This window comes from Cyrtonyx montezumae, unplaced genomic scaffold (assembly GCF_038088225.1).
Source record: "Cyrtonyx montezumae isolate F1298 unplaced genomic scaffold, pur_monq_1.0 scaffold_13, whole genome shotgun sequence".
Taxonomy (NCBI): Eukaryota; Metazoa; Chordata; class Aves; order Galliformes; family Odontophoridae; genus Cyrtonyx; species Cyrtonyx montezumae.
Window position 1 is genome coordinate 29,471,662 of NW_027071859.1, and position 15,422 is coordinate 29,487,083.

Consider the following 15,422-nt stretch of genomic DNA (forward strand, 5'->3'; position numbering starts at 1 on the left):
TGTTCTTCTCTGCCCCTTTGCAACCTTCAGTGGAGAGATGTATGAGTAGCAGCAAGGTCTTAACAGAATACAGCTCACAACTTTGATCCTGCTGAAAAAAAAGCCAAAAACCCACAAAACACAGCAGGCACTGGGAGAACATTCTCTGAGGAATGTCCTCAAAGGATGTTATTCTTCTGCTTCTCAGCAAAGGAAGTTCTGATTACATGGCAGGCAAATGTCAACACTGCTGCATCCCTGCCACTGCCCCCACAGTGTGTGTACAAAATGTCATTGAGTTTTTAAAACAGGAAGGCTTTTTCCTTGTGTAATCATCAGGAGGCAAAAGGTATAGCTCTGTTAATGTTCCCGAATTTTTTTTGGAAGGTTCTATTTCAAGAACAGCTTCTAATGTGTCCCAGATTTAGTTGTAAATTTCCAGAAGGTATGCCCTGTAGCTGGGAGTGGGGTGGTGGGAGCGGTGAAGGAGAGGTGTGCAGCATATGAGCAAGTTTTGCATTTGTTTTCAATTCTTTATTCAACTGCTGAACTGATTCTTACTTTGCTTATGCACTGTAATTTTCTGTTTCAACATCTACACTTAGGCAATTTATTAACATTGATGGCTGTGAATGCAGAAGCTGTATGCATGGAACTTGTGTTTAATTGAGGAAACGCATGAAAATATTCAAGAGTTTACTGATATTTACCTTGCTTTACAGGTATTTGACTGAATCCTATGGTACTGGTCAAGATATTGATGATAGAATTGTAGAAGGTATTGAATTTTACCTAATTCACTTTAAGGTTCAATATAATTAAAAAAAAAATTCTTTTCCAATTTGAAATGTCAGTAAATAACAGCTCAGGTGAAAATACTATCAAAGTTCCTATGGCAAAATTTCGGTAGTTTACCTTCATCTTAGGTTCTTCAAATACATTTTTTTATTTATGATTTGCTTTACTTGTATTTAATATAATGTCATACAGTCCTTGATGTAGAGTTTGAGTTGTCATGTAGCACACATTCGATTTTATGTTGCGTTAATCTGCAAAGCTAAGATTACATTCTGATTAGTATCTGTTATTATTAGGAAAAAGTAATTCCTCCTTCTCACTATAAAGTTCTCAAAGTCAGATAAAGTGGGGAAGTTTCTTACATAGTTCAGGGTTGTTTCTCTTTGTCTTCTTTACCACAAGGCATATCATTTAGATTAATGCTGTCATCTCTTTTTCATAGTGTCTGTCTTTATAATAGACTCCCAAACAAGGTCAGAAAAGACTTTTTTTTTTTTTGATTATTTGGTTGAGCCTCTTCAGTGTTGCATGGAATTCCTGATTAACCAGGAAATTACTTTTTGAGAAGACACTCTCATCTCAAAAACCAACTACTCTGAGAAAGCTTCAGTCTTCTATAGCTTCTAGTAGATTTATTTCAGAATTTCATTACTCTTACTTAAATAATAATAAAAAAGACAATATTTCTCTTTACATTATTTGAGTCACTGGATTATTCCAGAGATGTACTACGGTCTTTAATCTGCTGTTGCTGTCGGTTAACTTAAAACAATTCCTTAGTGAAATTCACTGTTTGCTAAAGGAACCTAGAAGGTGACCTAAGAGTTGGATAATTAATTGATAGTTGTAGGTATTTTGAGGAAAGTGATGTGTACTTTTTTTTTCTTTTATCTTAAGAGTTAGCAAAGTACGGTCAGGAGGCTTGTGTTTCCTAACTACTAAGCATTTTCAAACTGCTTAAACAATGCATGAGTTGTATAAATATGAAACTTACATTAGATTGCTGCCACTCTTGCTGTATGGGTTTTTCTTTTAAGGTGCTTGAAAACTGCAGCCAGCAAAAGAAAACAAAACCAAAAACCTCTCATTCATTTAATCAGGCTATTCTGAAAGGGCATTTTTAAGTTGGTTTTGAAAGCAACTTTTCTAATATGTCATTTTTTCCTAATCAATCTAACATGCAACGTGCATGACATTTCAGTGGCATTTTTGTCTATGGGATAAATGGGTAGTTTAGATTTTATGAGCAACAACTCATTGGGAAATGTCAAATTGTGTATTGTATCTTACAGTTTGTGTATAATTTATTTATCTGCTTGCTGTTAGAAGAACATCACTGAATCATTCTTGGTGATTGTCTCTGAATTTCTTACTGTATTAATTCAGGTATTTTGCAGTGTTATATGACATTTAAACACTTCATGATAAATTCCACCACTGAATACCCAGTACAATTTGCAAAGTTAGTTACTCAAAATAAGTAGTATTTTTCCTTTAATGCCTTATTCCCAGTAAGCTCACTGAATAGTGAGCAGGAATTTATTTTCTCTTTCCTGTTGGCACTTTATTGATCGCATTTTAACATTTCTGTAAATGTTTATTTTTCATAAACAGCAAATCCTTTATTGGAAGCCTTTGGAAATGCAAAGACTATTCGCAACAACAATAGCAGTCGTTTTGGGAAATTTGTGGAAATTCACTTCAATGAAAAGGTACTGGAATTTTCATATAGATAATAGTGATAATTTTTGCTATAGAATGGAAATGCTAGGTTGAAAGTAGGTTAAATAGACTTATCTTACACCAAATACTTAACTGTTCTTGCACTGCCTGTTGGATTTGTGTTTATCTCCATGAAAAAAAAGCCCACAGTATTGTGTTATTACTGCAAAATGGCGTATCAAGTCTGTGGGAAAATAACTTCCATCTGCAACTTCATCACACTAAGGGGAAAAGGCATACTAAATAATAACTTAATTGCTGCTAAGTATTTATGCATTCCTTTAATTCACAGACAATCATGAGTTGCGTATGTACGTAAGCTGTTTTTTTATTTTATTTATTTATTTCACTTTAATATTTTATACAAATTTCTGATTTTTTATATATTTCTATGAAATTTGGAGACTTCATATTAATATTATGTGTGAGAAAAAAGTCATGGAATTGGAACTTTTTTTTTGGTCAGAAGTCCTACTCACTGTGAAGACTTTTCTTTGCATGTAGTTTAGCTTGGATAACTTGAGCATATGTGTGGAGAATTTCTGCTCATGGTTATGCAGTAGAGCCTTCTGGTGAGAGGAATGTATGTAGGCACAGTACATGTGGTGGGGAGAAGTTATGGTAGAGGAGACTTTCTTATTTTAAGCTTGGCTCCTGTTAGTTATAAATATATCTTTGCTGCAGGGTCAATTGAAATGATCAGACAATTAAACGGTAAACAAAAAACATTCAAATAATGAGAAAAATATTTCTTCCTCCTAGAACTCGGTGGTTGGTGGATTTGTATCTCATTATCTTCTGGAGAAATCTAGGATCTGTGTGCAAGGCAAAGAAGAGAGGAATTATCATATCTTTTACAGGCTTTGTGCTGGTGCTCCAGAAGACATTAGGGAAAAACTGTATCTAAGCTCTCCTGACAGCTTCAGGGTAAGTATTGGACTCAGTACTTGTAAAACTTTACATTGCTGCCACACATGAATTTCTATTGTAGATCTTCAAAATATATCTTTATTATCTTTGATAAACTCTTTTCTGCTACAAAATTCAGAAAATAGCTTTTTAAAAACCTATTTGATCCGGACATAAGACTGTCATCTTGTTCTTACTGGAAATCTTCCTATACTTTTCCTCTGTGTTTTAAAACTGTGGAATCTTTGCTTTTTCCAGTAAGGTACCATTACGTACTCAGCTGCTCGTAATTTGGCTGTTGGCTTTTTATGAGGTGGAAAATGTAGAATTTTTGACCATGATCCGACTGTTCTATGGGATCTTTAAGTGATGAAAACTGCTTTTATTTCTTTCTTTTCCAACCGCGCATTAAGGAAGACCTGATATTTCTGTCCTGAGATTCTGTCCTTTAAATTATTACCTCACATTTCATACGAGGGATCACATCAGTGATAAGATGGTTGTACTTCTCTGTTGAAGTCCATATACTTTCATATCACTCTTCTTTCCAACACCGTTGTGTCCTGTTTCAGTCTTGCTTTACTGTCTAGATTTGTCATTAGCATTTTCCCAGTGTCTCTTTTTCTCTCTTCACACTCCTCTGTTGTTCTTGGTTACTCCCGGTTATATATGATAACACTCACTCATCCCTTAGGCTGAAAACTCATTTTTATCTCCATTTAACCTGAAGGTCGTGCTCACCTCTTCTGCCCAGGATTACTTCTCTTCATTAAGCTTGCTTTTACTTACGTTTTATGTCTGTTAATTTATTTTTTCCTGTGGACTACTTATTTTTTCTGAGTCTTGGCTGTCTTTCAACAACCTTTTACTTGTTCAGTCACTCAGCTGTGGAATAGAAAATAAAATACAAATACAGTCAGTGCTGAATGTAATGCTGTTTACCTACATGAAAATGCACTTATAAACAGGAAGGAAATAAGATGTGAATGGTTCTACATACTTTAAAAATGTTAGTTTAATGTTCAGTGGCAGAGAAAAAGCAAGACTAGAATTTCAAGAATTACTAGGAATGTAAAGGGGAGTGATTTGGTGTGTTATGTTGCCATATTTGTAAATTGTGTGCAGTTTTGTTATCCCAGCTCAGAAAGGAATAGTAAAATCCTTGGGCGAAATACAGGTCATGGTTGAAGATGAGATATTGCATACTATGTATTGACTTTTTAATTCAAACCAGTGTGGCTGTTCTTTTAATTTGTTTACTGTCTTCACTTCTTTTCCCCATGCTTTATTTTTGTCATTTTTTCCCTTTCTTGAGTTCATGTGGTTTTGCCTGACTAACCCAGATTGTGTGTTATGTTTCCAGCAGAAATCCCACAAACAGGCTGTTTTTCTGTGTTATCATTACATTTTTGCATACTTTTCCTCCCATCTTTCCACTAAATAGTTTTACTACTTCAATTTAGCTTTTCTTGTTCAGCTTTCTTTCTTTCTACTCCTCCTTTTCCATATCACACTGAATTGTGTTCAAAAGCAATTGACGAGTTACATGATTTCCTTTGCTTTCTTGTCCTTAGTCAAAAACCTTTGCTACGTTGCAGTCATTTTTTTTCTGGATGGACTAATAATGTTATACTGATATCCAACCAGTGCAACTGTGTAACTTTTTCTCATTGTTTTCTTGATTTTTTTTTTTTTTTTCCTCCTTTTGTTTGTCTTCCCTTTTGGGGTACTTCTAAGCCCTTCCTCATTTTAGACTGACATCACTTATCTTACTTGTAAGGTGAAGACTTTAGTCACTTCTTGTAGTTTTGTTATTGATTTATAAACATATACATTTTCCTTTTGACAATCGCACTTAAACTGTAATATATACAAACATCATCATGTGCTTTGTTGTCTTGTGTTGAAAAATATTGACAAAGCAAATCTTACTGCTAGACACCGGTTACTTGTTTGCTTGAGTTCTGTCACTTGTCTCCACCTTTCCATTGTCTCTTGGGATGCGATATGCTTGACTTGGAATTTCACTGAAGCAGAACTGTGCATATCTGAAGTGCCCAGAGCAAGTTACTGCACAATGCTGGTCAGGGCTTTGTAACACACACCTGGAAAGCATATAGAATTAGAAGGACATAAATTAACTGGCTTAAGGGGGGTGAGGAGTACTGCTAACAAAACATTATGTTTCTACATAGGTTTTTTTTGTTTCTACAACCTGATTTTCCGAAATAAAGCTTGGTGAATTGTGCTTATCTGTTACTTTATCTGGTATCTTCTGTACTCAATTTCATCAAAATTCAGAAGAAAGCCAGAAGCCTTAAGGATGTAAAGTTCCTGATGCTTTTGTACCAAGTAGTGGTTATGTAGATGAGACCTAAGACAGTTCCATATAGTACATTTTGTACTACATAGTCCTGCTTCCTAAAAGCCAGAACTTTATTGTCCAATTTTTACATGCAGTATGCTGTGTGGTTTTTTTTTTAATGTTTTAAAGCAGAAACCTTCAGCAACTTTTTAAATGAATATTTTTGGGTAGTCTCTTTTTCATTAATACATATTTCTTGTAGTTAATAGATTTTTAATTCTGTAACTAAATATGCTACATGCCCTCTCGTGGGAATGTTTTAATCAAGAGCACTGCTTATGAAAGTGCATGCTATTGTTGATATCAAGGTCACACTTATAACCTGCTTAAAATCAGGCTGGTGCAGTACAGTACCGAGCAAACATGGATGCTTGTACAGAAGGCACTCACTGTACTTGCTTCACCTCAAAAGAGCTTACAGTGACACCTGCCTTATCAGACTTGAATATCATTTTTTGAACTACTAAATTTGCAGCAGGTAGTCTCATTTCTCTTGGAAATATCTGTTACTTTTTTTTCACCTTCTGAAGTTGGTCATCTTTAATCAAAAGGAAAGTTATGATCACTGTCTCAGTATTTGCACATCTTTGTATGCAAATTAATATAAATATACTTTAAAAATGTTGATCATATTGTACTATATATTCCTGAAATATCACTCTATAGGAGATTATTAGGAAAAAAACATTAAAGGTAAATTTTTCTTCCTAAATCTTTATCACGTTTTTAAGGATTATTTTTTCACTCGTTTGCTGTTCCAGGTTTTTATGTCATAAAATGTGGCACTGAATAATAATGCCTGGGTCACTTTTTTACTTCATTTTTTGCTGACTGCATGTCTGTCTTGTTCAAATTATCAAGGAAATACCATCTCTCAAACTAATAATCATAGCTAGAGGTGCTGTGCTAACCAGCATTTGGTGTTTGATTAATGTTTAGATATTAATGTTAATCTTCTGGAGGCTTGGCAAAAAAAAAAAAAAAAGAAGAAAAAAGAAAACTTCAAGGAGAAGATTATATTCTTAAATAGATTGTTTAGAAAATTCCATCCTGAAAGATATATTTTACACTGGCTTTATTATACACATGGCTTGTAGATAATCAAGTCAAAGTCCAAATTAGGACCAGCATGGGTATTATGACACAAATTTTAGTCAATGCCTGTTTTCTGTTAACTTTATTAACCTGAACATGGGACCATATCAAATCTGAGGTAATTCTCACTTTTCACAGAATTGAAACACTATTAAAAGGTGAAGGATTACTTAATTCTCTTTTATTCCCCCATTTGCCATGCCTCCCTTTGACTTAAGTGATCTGTTGTCATCTCCTCCCTATGTTTTTGGCTGTCTTGGTGGTAGTGCTTGCTTGCTGTGGGGTTGTAAACCAAAACAATTGCATTGGGCTTATCAGCCTGAACTATTCCTGGATTTCAGCAATGCTGATGAGGGCTGCTCCTCTATTAGACCCTTTCCCCTGAATTTACTAGGCAAAAGACTATAAAGAGTTGTAGGTTTCTCTTTGCCCTTACCAGCCCATTCTCTGAACACATAGTGCACAAAAGCACGCAATCCTTGTTGCTCTTATTTTGGCTTTCACTGCAGAAATATTCAGAGATTCAGAGTCACTGAGTGTTTTTGGTCCAGGTGGCTTTGGCTGCACCATGTGGCTTTGAAAGTCAAACTTTGCAGTAGATCTAGAGTACAGCTGATGAATATGACAAGCCGATTTTTTTTTTCAGATCCCAATGTCCAAAAGAGAATTCAGCTTGTGTTACATTTGGGTCACTGAAGTTACAGTGGAGTGTTAAACTTCAGAGGTGTTTTTTGTTTGTTTGTTTTGTGGTTGTTTTTTTTTTTTTTTTTAGAAAATAAATCTGAATGATATTTAGACATTACATGTAATATTCTCAAGCTGTGTATTTGCATGCCTTAAAAATATTTCTCTTAGGTTTAAATTTTTAGCTTTCAAATGAAAGGCAACGTCTTGCGATTAAATATCTCTGACATAAGTAATTTTTGGCTGCCATGCTGGTTCACTTTTTCAGTGTGACAGATAAGTTTCCGTGCTCTATTATTGAGCATAACCTTTTTTTAACATCCTGCCCTCAGTTTCTAAGATCTTTTTACTAATAGTGTAGTATAGGGATATACTGTTATATTTAAAATACACCGTGCTTTGCATTCCTATTTGCTGATGTACAGAACTTTTCAATATTTCAACAAGCTAACTTTAAACAGTTTTTTGTCAATTTTTTTAAATATCAAATTTATCACTCTGTTTTCTTCTATTCCTTTTTAGAATTCTGTATATACATTTTAATCAAAACATAAAACTATCTGTGTTCAGCCAGTTGAAAACTTACTTGTTTGTGGGCAGATCAAGAAATCAGTTCAATTCCCTTAGACAAAGAGCTCCTGCCAAGATTTTGACAGAGTTGATATTTTTTACTGAACCAGTCAGGAGGAAAAAGCTGATGATCCCATTTTTCTGGAAGTGTCAGTCAACTGAACGCTTGACCCATTCCCTTTACTATATAATGTGAGATGGATATCAGAAGCCAGATTTTGATTTAGACTTCTACTTACGTTAGATTGACACATCTCATTGCTTGTGTTACGCTGTGTCTCTGACTAACCATAGGAATATATCACTAGTGAGGAAAAAATGACCATAGAAGTACACTGTAGATGGTATTACAGCATTGATCCTTCCTCTGTCACCCCTCGTACTAAATAAAACTTCTGTGTTGCTGAAAACAAAGATTACTGCAAATCTTATCTGATGTTACATACAGTTTTTGGTGGAGGAATTAGATATTATGAATGGTACAGGAAAATGTATTTTCTTAGTTTCTGATTTGCATTGTCTCCATTACATTACAGTAATAGTTTGTTACTGTTGCACTTCTCTGATTTTGTAGATATAAATAAAATTCATTCTTTGAAAATGCTTTAGAATAGCGTGTTGTTGCTATATGATAGAAATAAGCCATAAGTAATAGCGTGCTTTCCTCACTCCTATCTTTAAGTATGCATTTCTTCTTTTTTATTCTTATAGTATTTAAATCGAGGCTGTACAAGGTACTTTGCTACCAAAGAAACAGACAAGCAGATTTTGCAAAATCGCAAGAGTCCTGAGGTAAGTTTTGCATCTTCAATAAGATTATGTTAACTGAGGCAGATAGATTTGAAAATTATTACACTTTTACAATGTGAAATGAAATGTTCATTTTACACATCTTTATAGGTCTAAATGGGTGCTGCTAAAGTTTTTGGAATTTTGTCCTAAAAATGTATGTTAATGTGTATCTTAAAATTCCAAATGGAACACTACATAAAATCGTTTGCTTTTCATTTTTACAATAATATGCAGCATGTCTTCCATAGAAAACAAAAAGTGACCCATGACTTTTTCTCATTTTCTTTCAAAGTTTGAATGCTGTTAGGAATAGCTCAGAAATTGTATTTTTTTTCTGAAGCCATTTTTACTCTCTGGATTTTTAAGTATATACCCCTTCCTACACTGCTGCTGTTTGTTTTTGTCCCTTGCTGTGGACTTTTACATACAGAAGGTGGCATTTCCTAGAGGAGAGGGTGGAACTTGGAAGAAGAGGAAAAAAAATGTTCTCCTATTAAATTTTTAAAAATCGAGTAAGCCTTTTGAGCTTGTTTGCCTGAGGACACTTATCAAAATTAATCTGATTTAATCGTATATGTGACTTGGAGGTAGTTTAAATGCTTCATTATAATTCTACTCTAATACCCTTTTCATCTGTTCATACCTAAAATAAGAGTTTTTCATTTGAATAGCTGGAAGATAACACTTTGCTTAAAGAAACCCATACTTGTGATTCAGTAACAGAGCAAGTTACCTGTGGAAGTTGACTTGAGAATTTTTATCCCCACATGTCCATACAGTCTCTCTTACCTTTGAGATCTTCGATTTCAGCTTGTGCATAGCTGTGAAAAAGGCAGTATAGATAATTCCTTTGCTTAACACTGTGAAGTCTAGTGTTTATATGTTGCAATGTTGTGCACGTAATGCCAATTTCTTTTTCTTGAATGCAGGCTATTTTCTGTAATCAGGGATGATGGAGAGTGAGATACAGAAGTATTGATTTGATAATAGTGTGAGGCACAAAGCTGGTAGACATTTAACTCTTGACGTGTGTAGTCTAAGAGGTGGTTGGGAGATTTTTGCTGCAGTTTGCCTAATTTGCCTTAAATTAAGATTTGTAGAGAGGTTAGCCACTTAATGGAGGCATAAAATACCATTCTCCTATTGCTACTTGAAGATGGACTTGAGCAACTCCTGTTCCAGATGAGATTTACAATTTGATGTTCTGCCATAAAATATGTCTCTGAAGTACTTAATTCAGAAGAAATGGTTTGTCTAAAAGTGTAACATCCTGATAGAATGATTCTGAAAACAGGTATTGGCTATTAAATAGTGGAACATATGCTGCTCTAATACCAGTATATTACAGCGATGTCAATTTGAAGGAGCGATGTAGGTTTGAATTTCAATTATATATAAACAAAATCTAGCCACTTTAACAGGAAATACATTGTATTGTTTAGGTTTTGAAATCAGATTGGTATTTGCTGTCATTTAATGAAAAATATTGTTAATTTTAATAAAAATAGCTTGAATAGTTGATTAATACTTAAATTATTTTTGTGTTTTCCATATCAGGAAGATGAGGTGATCATTTTACATAATTAAAACATTTAGATTAATTCTATTGATGTGTCTAAATGTTGTGTGAAGTGAATTTTTCAGATGCATGTGGTGTTTTGTTTTGACATAATTGTTAGCTTATTTAACATTAACAAAGCTTCTACTTAAATAATTAATTCTTAGTTGAAACCATTTTCAAGTAATTGTGAAAACTCAATTGAGTTAATGCATGTTCATTTAGCTTGATTGCATGCGGATGTTTCTCCACTATTTAAATCAATTATTAAAATTACTTTTGATGTATTTAAAATAGGAGATATTGTCAGCATAATGTGAAACTGACATTTTAAAACCTTGCTGCTATTCTTTTATCCACAGCTCTACTTAGTTTCTCTTTCACCAGCAAACATTAACAAGTATATTTCTCTAAATGAATCTGTTTAGATACTCACAGGGAATATGCCTTCAATTCTTATTTGCCCTGTGCCTCTTTCTCATGGCCTAACAAACCCACTCTGACATCCTATTATGATGACCTCGATTGTCTTTCAGTTGCTAAAGGCTAGAAATACTCCTTAGTAGAAGTACATTTAAAGCTCCTTCAGTTAAACGTTTCCTTTTCCACTGGTGACCATCCTCTATTTCCCTGTCTATATTTGTTAAACTCTCCCTTTTTTGCTTTCTGAAGACAGACTGAAGTTTTAAGGCTCATGTTCTGAAGTATCAATAAATGAAAACAAATTAGGGTTCTTCCAAATCACATACTATATGAAGAGCTCTAATCTCTGTTTAGTTTGGTTTTGCATGCTTTTTAATACTTTTTCGTATGGTTTATTCTTGCCTGGAAATAATTGTTTACATATACTTTAAAATCTCATTCTGATTTCTGTTGTTCTATCTTGTTGCTTTAATAGTATCTTAAGGCAGGTTCATTGAAGGATCCACTCTTAGATGATCATGGAGACTTCAACAGAATGTGCACAGCAATGAAGAAGATTGGACTAGATGATGCAGAAAAACTTGACCTTTTTCGAGTAGTGGCTGGTGTCCTTCACCTTGGAAATATTGATTTTGAGGAAGCTGGGAGCACTTCAGGTTAGAAGAAATGCACGTTGTTTTCTGTAAAAAAAAAAAACAAAAAAAAAACAAAAAAACAAAAAAAGCCTCTTGATTATAGGAGATTCCTTTTCATTTGAATTATTGCTTTAGAATGCTGTCTTCTATTAAAGGGTAATTCAGCCTTAAATCATCCCATTTGGAAATCAATATTTATAGCTATACTTCAGATGTACTCACCAAAATCGTTCAAAGATTTGTTTGTGCAAAGTTTTGTATAGAGAGACATTTTGTGTCTCAAAGCTTATTTAATTTTAATAACAATATAAAAATAAATCCAACTTCTTGCTAAAGTCATGAAAAATCTTCGTTAGTTGTTCCATCTTCAATGAAATGTCCTTTGGCTTCCAAAAATGCTAGGTTAATATTTTTGAGAGATGAAAAGTTGGAATAAAATTTTTGGTAAATGTAAAATTCATCATTTTAAGATGTTAACTTGGAAGAAAAGTTGCTATGAGCGTTGCTGGTACTTACTACTAGCAAACTGTTCAAGAAGGCTGAGGAAAGGGAGATTTCTGTTTTGGGAATGGCCATTCTTGCCATATTACTGTATTTAGCCTTTGTAAATCAAGAACTGTTATTCACAGATTAAGAACTGAAGAAACTCCCAATCTGGACTTACAACAAAGATGACTATAGAAAATTAAGTAATAATAAAAAAAAGCCAAGAGATGTTTTGTCTTGCAAAAGAGGACATATATAAGATTGGTTCCTCTTAGTCTGAAATCATGTATCATTGTGCTTGTCAGAAGTGTTTAGAAAAGGCATGCTGAAGAACATTTGAAAAGGTGTATTAAACAAGTGTTAGCCTCACAGGTTCAGTGGCTCCTGATCCAAATGCGTAATCACAGAATTGCAGAAACTTTCGGTTGGGAAGGGATGGCAGACTGTTGTCCAACATTTCATGGTCAAACAGGCTTATAGAGAATTCAGAGTGGATAGCTTAGCATTGTTCTTGGAGATGTGGAAACCTTCAAGGAGGAAGTTCTACAACTTCTCCAGGAAACCTGTTCCCACTGTTTAATGATTGTCACAGTGAAGCTGTCATATCAGAACCCTCCCCAGTTTCTATTTATGATCTCACCACCTTTGTAATGACAGGAATGGGAGTAGAGAAGGCTAGTGGCCTCAGGGGCTCTCCAGTACACCGGCTTCCATACTTGGCCTTCTGTGAGACTGGAGTTTGTGTCTGACAAGGATAAAGCAAGGTGGGACAGCGTGAAAAAGATGAGAATGTGAATGGGGAAGCAATTGCAGGAATCCAGCAAACAAGGAGAAAGGGAAACCATGGGTGGTGGGGAAAGTCAGTAGACAAGGTGAAGGAGGGCACCAGAATAGTTATTTTCTCTGCATGTGGAAATTCAGACCCACATTTTCTGGGGTAAATTCTTCCTTGTAAAAATGTTTCTTACAAATTCATCCTGTATTCTACTCTCACCTGTATGTGTGAGCAGTGTTCTTTAAGCGAATATTTTGGGATAGTTCTTTCATTGGAAAGCAGGTCACCTTCTGAACAGTGTGTGTTCAGACTGTACAAAATACAAAATACTGAGGCATACAAATAGTCGCAGAGTGGCAAAACCTTGCTTGTGGTGCCATGTGTTTTAACATCCTGATCCCCCAAATAGCCTTTCCCCTCGAAAAGAAAGAAAAGAAAGGAAAAAGGGAGGTGAGGGGTGGCTGGCTAATGGCTGTGGTCGTATCTGGCAGGGGGCTGCACGCTGAAGGCACGGAGCAAGCCGGCGCTGGAGTGCTGCGCGGCGCTGCTGGGGCTGGACGAGGAGGACCTGCGCGTCAGCCTGACCACGCGTGTCATGCTCACCACGGCAGGGGGCGCCAAAGGAACGGTCATCAAGTGAGTGCCCCGCGGGTGGGCGGGGAGCTGGGGTGGGTGGGCGCGGGGCTCCGCAGCGAGCGGCTGAGGGGCTGAAAAGCAATGCGAAGCGAGCTGCAGCTCACTGCTGTTATTTAGCGTGGGTGCTGCATGCAACTGAATTGTATACGTTTGGTCTTATGGCCAGGTTGTCTTAGTACAGGCTGCGTTTTATTTTTTTTTCCTGGAGTTGAAGGAAGCTGTTAACCTGAATCTGGGCTAAGCAGTTTGGAGCAAATTCAAAGCTGCCCTGAATTTAGCTGAATGCATTGATGTTTTAATTAGGAAACTAATTAACATTCACTCATCGGAAGAGTGCACAGGGGCTTTGTATTGATGCAGGGGGATAATCAGATTGCCTTGCTTTCACTGAGTCAGGAATATGGCTTTATGCGTGCTATACCAGAAGGTGTACTCTATGAAAGCCGTATTCATTGTGCTAATGTGCATTATAGAATCACAGAATGGAATGAATTGAAAGGGACCCCAAGGATCATCAAGTTCCAAACCCCTTGGCAGAGGCAGGGCCACCAACCTTCAGATCTGATATTAGACCAGGTTGCCCACGGCTCCATGTGCCCTTATCTTGACCACCTCCCAGTATGGGCACCTTCTCTGGGGATCCTGTTCCAGCACCTCACCGCTCTCTGTAAAGAACTTCCTGCTGACATCCAGTCGAAACCTTCTCTCACTCAGCTTAAAACCATTCCCTCTTGTCCTGTCACTGTCTACCCTTGTAAAAACTTGATTCCCTTCCTTTTTATAACCCCTTTTAAATACTGGAAGGCTGCAATGAGGTCTCCTCACAGCTTTCTCCAGGCTGAACGAGCCCAGCTCCCTTTGTCAGGGAGGTGCTCCAGCCATCTTCATGGTTCTCCTCTAGACCTTCTCCAGCAGATCCACATCTTCCCTGTACAGGAGGCCTCAGACCTGGACCTCCAGATGTGATGACCATCCAGATGGCCTCACAAGGGCAGAATTGAGAGGGACAATCACCTCCTTGTCCCTGCTAGCCACCTTTCTTCTGGGAGTATCAGTGATCTTAAGTTCAGCATGGGTGTGGGCTGTTCTGATAGTGTGTTATTATGAAACAACTGATCTTTATTTCTAGGTAGAGCAAACAAGTAGGTCTTGGTTCTTATTTCTACACTTGGAAAGAAAGGACATGCAGGAGGTAAAACCTGATAGTGATTATCACTGAGAAAGTTACAGTAAGGAGACAAATGTTAAGCAAGGATTGTGGAGATTATTATTCTACCTTCAATTAAAAGCTCAACATCTGTATTTCTTCATAATGCTTTCAATAGTGCATTTTTTGGAAAGTAGTTAATTTTTTTCCCCATCAGAAATTTGGGACCCTCATCACTGTCATCTTGCCTTCTTACCAGCTGATATGGTAAGCTAGAAATCCTTTTTATCGTCATGTAAACCTGAGCATATAGAAAGATGCAAGTCTTGCAATGACAGCAGTCTCTGATCTAGTAATCCAGCAGAACCTGTGTCAGTATTACAGATGAAGTTACAGCAGACAATTATATGTCATAGAGGACAGATGTAACTTGTGAATGCATGATGGAATGAGATTTGTAACTCTTTTTTCTTGATTCATCTTGTGATCCACTTTTCAGCTTACTTTGAGTCACTGCTCATTTGGTTATTCTCCATCTTACATTTGTATTTTTGATTTCTACGTATACTGCTACACGTTTTTATTTAGTAGATTCTATCTTGTGGAATTTTAGACTATGTCTTCTGTTGGTAAAAATAGTTTTCTTTCTATTCTTATCACTGAGATTTCCTGCTTTCTTTCTTAGTCCAGTATTACCTGACAGTATTTAATAAAATTAATAATCATTTGACATTCTGGTTCAGTGAACGTGTTAAGCAGAAGGATTTGAGCAAAACCCATCCCTGTCAGATTCAGATGGCACCCCCCTGGAAGTGCTGTGAGCTATTGGCTCAGTCTCTGAGAATAGA

General features: G+C 36.1%; 1 protein-coding gene across 4 annotated transcripts in view; it reads left to right on the forward strand.

The window, feature by feature from the left end:
• Positions 1–15,422, forward strand: part of MYO6 (myosin VI) — a 71,327-nt gene that overhangs the window by 14,475 nt on the left and 41,430 nt on the right. For all 4 annotated transcript variants that reach the window (XM_065730913.1, XM_065730914.1, XM_065730915.1 and 1 more), the window contains exons 6-11: positions 702–757; positions 2,392–2,489; positions 3,262–3,426; positions 8,834–8,914; positions 11,371–11,551; positions 13,283–13,427. In XM_065730913.1, coding sequence (XP_065586985.1) covers positions 702–757; positions 2,392–2,489; positions 3,262–3,426; positions 8,834–8,914; positions 11,371–11,551; positions 13,283–13,427 — 726 coding nt within the window. The remainder of the gene's footprint in view (positions 1–701; positions 758–2,391; positions 2,490–3,261; positions 3,427–8,833; positions 8,915–11,370; positions 11,552–13,282; positions 13,428–15,422) is intronic.